The 6,111-nt window shown below is 30.8% G+C and overlaps 1 protein-coding gene across 1 annotated transcript in view; it reads right to left on the bottom strand.

The window, feature by feature from the left end:
* Positions 1–815: 815 nt before the first annotated feature.
* The window catches only part of Smp_131940 (putative patched 1), a gene marked incomplete at its 5' end in the record, with an annotated part of 35,519 nt that continues 30,223 nt past the window's right edge, over positions 816–6,111 (bottom strand). Inside the window, 3 exons of the mRNA XM_018789394.1 lie at positions 816–2,543; positions 2,661–3,178; positions 3,428–3,884. Coding sequence (XP_018654842.1) covers positions 2,187–2,543; positions 2,661–3,178; positions 3,428–3,884 — 1,332 coding nt within the window. The 3' untranslated portion in view covers positions 816–2,186. The remainder of the gene's footprint in view (positions 2,544–2,660; positions 3,179–3,427; positions 3,885–6,111) is intronic.

Genomic DNA, 6,111 nt, shown 5'->3' with positions numbered 1-6,111 from the left:
CGCCCTTTAATTCATATGTAATTTTTTTAAAAATCATCCTAGAATAAACAAATATGGATAGTGGCTAGCAGTGGAATCCAGAACGCGCGTTTCGTCCTATTTGGGACTCGTCAGCTGGATGTACCTGCATCTCAGAGTTGATGTCCACTCTGGAACTCGAACCCAGTACCTTTCACTTCAAACGCCATCTCTTTATCCACTCAGCTACTGAGTGCTGATAGCCACTTGCTTGTGCAATGGGGTGAAGTTTAAATTCACTTAGTATTGTTTGTTTGAAACTTTGATGCTTAGCACTGAAACTGGTCAGTCCAAAGATCAATGGGAAGTTTCAAATAAATAATACTAAGTGAATTCAATCCTAGAATATTTCAACATCGGACAACGATTCAATGTCAGATAACCAATTTTACACAATACTTTCTTATCATTATTGACTAGAATACTAAAATAAATAACCACAATATATCTCTCTATGTCGATTGTGACAGATGAAGATCAAATGCCAAGAATGTTTTTCCTTTCTTTACAATATACATATATACTTAGGGAAGAAGTATATCTCAATTATTTCGTTCGTTAATCAACATAAAATCTTATAGTATCAATAATTTAGATTCAGTTTACAAACTAATACAATCGAATATGTCTCTCTTTATGCACACACAAGTTGAACTAGTAAAAAAACAATAAATATACCTATTTATTATTGGACTATTCTACTAAAATTAGGCTTGAAAATATTTTTTTTTTGAAAAAAAAAGAATAAACGAAAGAAGACATAAATTACCAAATTATTTATGCGAAAATAACCAATTGAATATTTATTTATTTATTATGTATATTTGTTTAAATTATGGAAAATAAAAAAAAACAAGAAGGAATAAGAAAACAAAACAAAAAGAATAGAATAAAACAATAAAAAATAAAAATGCCTAGTTGAATGAAAATATAAACATTAGTTACTGATGTCTATGTATGTATGTACATACATACATACATAACTGTTTACAGAGAATAAGATTTGTTTTTGTTTTTTTAATAAATGAATAAAATACAAAGGAACATATGAATAAGATACGATAATAGTATATTATGGATATATGAATTTTGAATAGAAGGAAATCTAGAAGAAATGTAATAATGATTAGTGAAAATTATGTAATCAACAGAAGAAAAAGAAGTTGAAAAACAGAAAGAATGTAGAGAATATGGATATAGGTAAGTAGTTGGCTATGAAAAAGACAAGAGAAAAAAATTACCTTCCTTAATAACAGTATAACATAAGTTAGTGAGACAGCAAAAAGGATTTTTGACCACTTCCTGAGTGACCAATTCTTTAAGGAGAACCAAAATGAATGTAGTAATCAAAATTACATAAATAGGACGTACAAAAAATGGCTTTATACAAGACCTTAACAAATATATATATATATATATATATATATATATATATATATATATATATAAACAGTGGATTGAATAATTAAAAAGCAGACCGTGTTGAATATCAAAAATTACAGTGAGATCAAGTACATACCTATATCAATCAAAAATAAACTTATGAATATACTAATTTCATTTATAAGACAATTCAACTGAATATTTCCAAGAGAATAAAACAACCAATTCCATAAGGAAATAAAATAAAACTTAAGATATACAACAGAAAATAAACAAAAGATTAGCGAGAAAAGATTTCAGATAAACAATAATTGTGCTTAACCACAAGTATTGTCATTTATGTACACTGATTAAGTTAGTTCCTAGATGAATTGTAAGAGATAGAATAGAAAAATACAAGTTGGATCAAGCAAATTTAACTGTACATTTTTGGGCAACAAAACACCCGGCCCTTAAATGAGAAACAGAAACGTGTGGGGGGTGGTTAGAAACAATGTTAGTCGAAATAAACATTCTGTGTGAAAATGAAGACCAGTGGTAAACTATAACAAAGAAAAAGGTAAACATAATTATTAGGTTTTTTTTAAAACGGTTTTAATGAAGCATACAAATCTGTACAAAATGCATATATGACTTAAGGAAATACATCATAAGTATAGGATTTTAAAAGATAAATGAATTGTAGAAAAACAAAATGTTTTAAGGTTAGGAATATAGATAGATATGTTGAAAGCGTACATATGACTATACAATTTACAATTGGATATAACTTGCATGTAATTAAATTAAGTATTGTGAGATTTTTTAATTTGACTATCCGAATTAGAACTCGATAAAACAGTGTGACCAGTACTTTGATGATGAATATTAGCATTAGCATTGTGGTTGCTGCTACTATTGTTATCATTTATTGACCTTGAATTACAATGAGTAATCAAACAATTAGAACAATGTCTATGATTATGACGACATGAATGTGAAATATTTACATTCAAATGTGTAGTCGAAGAATTTGAACCGGTATTAGGCAATTGTGAGATTTTACAGCTTGAACTTGTATTTATTGGTGTAGTTTGATTTATATGAGTAGGAGATGAAAATACTAATGATACATTTTTCTTTTTTAAATGGTGATAATTAGTCTTAAAAGTTTTTGATGATGATGATGATGATGATGAGGTAGGGTGAGAATTAGGATGAAAAATATTATTATTCGTAGCCAGTTGTGTAGTAGGATCAGAGATGCCATAATTATCTACAAATGACTTCACAGATATCTCGTTATCTGATAAACGGGTAGAGATATTCTGGTCTCTATAAGCTCTTTGTTGATGAGATGAAACGGATATGCGTTCAGAGGATCTATCATGGCCGATAGAGTGAGATTGGTTAACTACACTTGAATACGAAGGTGGTGGAGTATTTTCATTTTGTCCAACAGGTGTTACCTCTACGACTGGTTTGTTTGCAGTTTGATAACTAGTCGCCGTTACAGCTGCCAATAATGTACACGCTACATTTGGATCTAAGACCAATTCTCTGTTCCTACTAGTTCGATGACTTTTTACAGAAGTATGAATATTGGAAGAAGCAGGAGATGTAATCGAGCTATATAAACTTTCGCATATCTCATTAGCAGAAATATTTGGATTTAAAAGTCTGCTCATTCTGAAAAGATCAACTGAGGTGACAAGGCTGAGTGGCAGATTTTGTGGTGTAAAGTAGTTTTTAATTGAATCAACAGAATTAAAAGATGCAGTAGGATTCAACGAAATATCTTCAGTTTCAAAATTTGGCAAATAACTATTGTTATTATTATCATTATTATTAGTACTAGTACTACTACATCCAGAACCATTTCCACTATTTGGTGGAGTGGTATGATTTAAACTTACAGTTGAGTTGGAATGAGAAGGTTCTTCTGAAATAGTACTTAGACTAGGTGGTCGAGATCGAACAGACGCAGCAGCTGCAGCAGCAGCAACAACAGCAGCCGCTGCTGCCGTAGCGGCAGCATTTGATGAACATTGTTCATTCGAACGATTCATCCATGTCGAATTATCATTTGAATAATTCAGACTATGATGAACAATAACTTTTGGTGATTCTTTCATAGTTGAACAGTTAGATTCTTTATACATTGATTCTGTTATACTAGAGAGTTTCATATTTTGACTGAACTCATCATTATGATTCTGTTCTGAATGACTAAAGGAACTGGATGAACGAGAAGAACTTGGTGATGATAGACTTGGTGACATATTAGAAGGTGAACTAGAAAAAGACGACTGTGAATCACTTATCATATTGATATGTTGTTCAGAATTAACATTTATTCCTGATGGATGACATTTCAGATATTGAATAGTTTTATCCACTACTGGAGGAATATGAGAAGGATAGTTAGTATCGTCTCGCTGTATTGGTGATTTATGTGATGTTGAAGTAATATTTGACACATTACGCCGTCCACCAAGTATGAACTAGTTTTTTTCAGTAGAAAAAAGATAATTTGAAAAAAATAACATTTAACAATTAATAAGAAATGAGATTTTTTTCGAATAAACAACTTGTAACTTGGGAGACTATAGGCAGGTGAAATAACCGAGTAAAAGCAAACAGTTATCCAAGCCGCTTCATAGAGAAGAATATGAGAAAAAGAAGCCAGGTCAAGGAATCTGGCAAGTTCATTTTAAAGAAATACCTTCATATGAATATGGAATTTAAAGGTGACTGAAATCCTGATTTGATTCAAAGTCAGTTAGCGGCAGCAATAAAAAGTATGTTTTATGCAGCAAAGCTGAGAATAACGTTCACTAGTAGGAACCTATTTTCCGTATCCGTAAAGGACAAGCTTCCTCATATTTTCGCCTCTATGTGCATCTCTACCAGTTTACCTACTCCTGTGGAGCAAGGTACATAAGTCGTAACCAGAGCTTCTTTATTACCTCAGATACGAAAACCTATGAGAGGAAAACAGTAAAATGTTCCATTCTTGAACATTTAATAGACTCAATCATTCTACCGATCTACAGTTTGATTTTATGTTTGTTTATACAATTCTTCTAAACCTACCTAGATTTCTTCGTATCCAACTCCTTAAAATGGCAGAAGATTTTGCCATCCATGAGTTGAAGCTAGAACCGTGCGTACAAAAGAGTACGTCTCATTGTTATCGTACGATTGTACAGCTTGACAATAAATTCGTTGAAAATAGATCCCTTCGCTGAACTTCGTGTTTCTAATGTTTAAATGAGCATTATATGTCAACAAAATCTAATCGACTTAAGTTATTTTGACGGCAGCTAAAAAACTAGTATACTTTTTATTCGATTCTATAACTTCCACGGACTAACGTAAAATAGCGACTACTATAATGACTAACAAGACTACAATCAACAAATAAGTCTCTATCGATTTCAAGAAAGAATCAATGCTGAAATTAATATGTAATCACGATTAAAATGGATCCATTTGACGAATGTTATGTGTTGTTTTCTGGACTATATAACTTAGTTCCAGTCTCTTTTTACTGCTGTTCTGGACGACGATAACATCATCAACGCCCACTGTATACATGAAAACCGTATAATTGAGTAATCTAGCTCAGAGAATTCAGCACTAACAAAATTAACGTTCACTTTTACTCCGATATCAATTTTAAGTGTTAAGTAATGAAAAAAAAGTGCGATTTTGGTAATAATTTTGTAATAGAAAATTCTCGATATCTGGGTAATTATGTCACTAGGATGACCTCAAATTATTTGTTATTTTTACTCCATATTTTCGCAAGATTTTAGTGTTTTTTGATTGGTTGACATCATTTTCAGTTTGATTTTTGTGTGCTCCACAGTTATGTGCTACTGCTACATATATACAGTTGTTCCAATTGAATTTTGTTGTTATTGCATACCAAACTTTTCCTGCATTCTTGCCTTATTCTTGGGTTTTATCGTTTGATGTTTTGTATATCAATTGTTATATTATACCGTTCCCATTAGTTTGTATTCGTATTTAGAAAGTTTCAATCGTTACTAATTAGAAAATACCGTTGACCCAACCGTATAAACTTCAAGACACAACAGATATTGGGAGAATCGTAAGCGTTCAAACGCCACAACTTCGAATTTCATAATGAAATAATGTAACAGGTTATAAGCATTTTCTAATTTCGCTAGTATATATATATACATACGGAAATATTTATCACAATAAGTTATCAGTTGTGGATTTTAGGGAAAAGAATTGAAAAAGAACGAAACATTTGATTTTTTTTGCATTACTTACTTATAACGCTATTCCGTCAGAATAAGTTAAAAAGTTAAACGCTATTAGTTAATTCTAATCTACAAAATACTTACTAATTGCTACCAAACGTAGGTATATCATTGAATTTTTTTTATTCTATATAGTGACCTTTTAAAATTATGATTTAAAATATACAATTTACTAAGATAACTACTGCCCATTTATCATCTCACTACCAAGGATAGAATCACACTTTATGATTATTGAAGTTGGTACAGTCTAGTCATAAATTATCATGTAAATTTGTTTTTTTTTTTTTTTTTTTTTTTAGAGAAGGCACGTCATAACTTCTAAAACATTGGTTTACTACTTATTGATTAATACTCAAGGGAAAACTATAAAGTGTTTTGACTGAAAACACTCTATGTGATTATGCTCTTACAGTTCATTTTATATTCCGTT

Source organism: Schistosoma mansoni, chromosome W, assembly GCF_000237925.1.
Source record: "Schistosoma mansoni strain Puerto Rico chromosome W, complete genome".
NCBI classification, from domain to species: Eukaryota; Metazoa; Platyhelminthes; class Trematoda; order Strigeidida; family Schistosomatidae; genus Schistosoma; species Schistosoma mansoni.
Note: the sequence above shows the minus strand (reverse complement) of the source record. Positions and strands in the feature narration are given on the sequence as shown.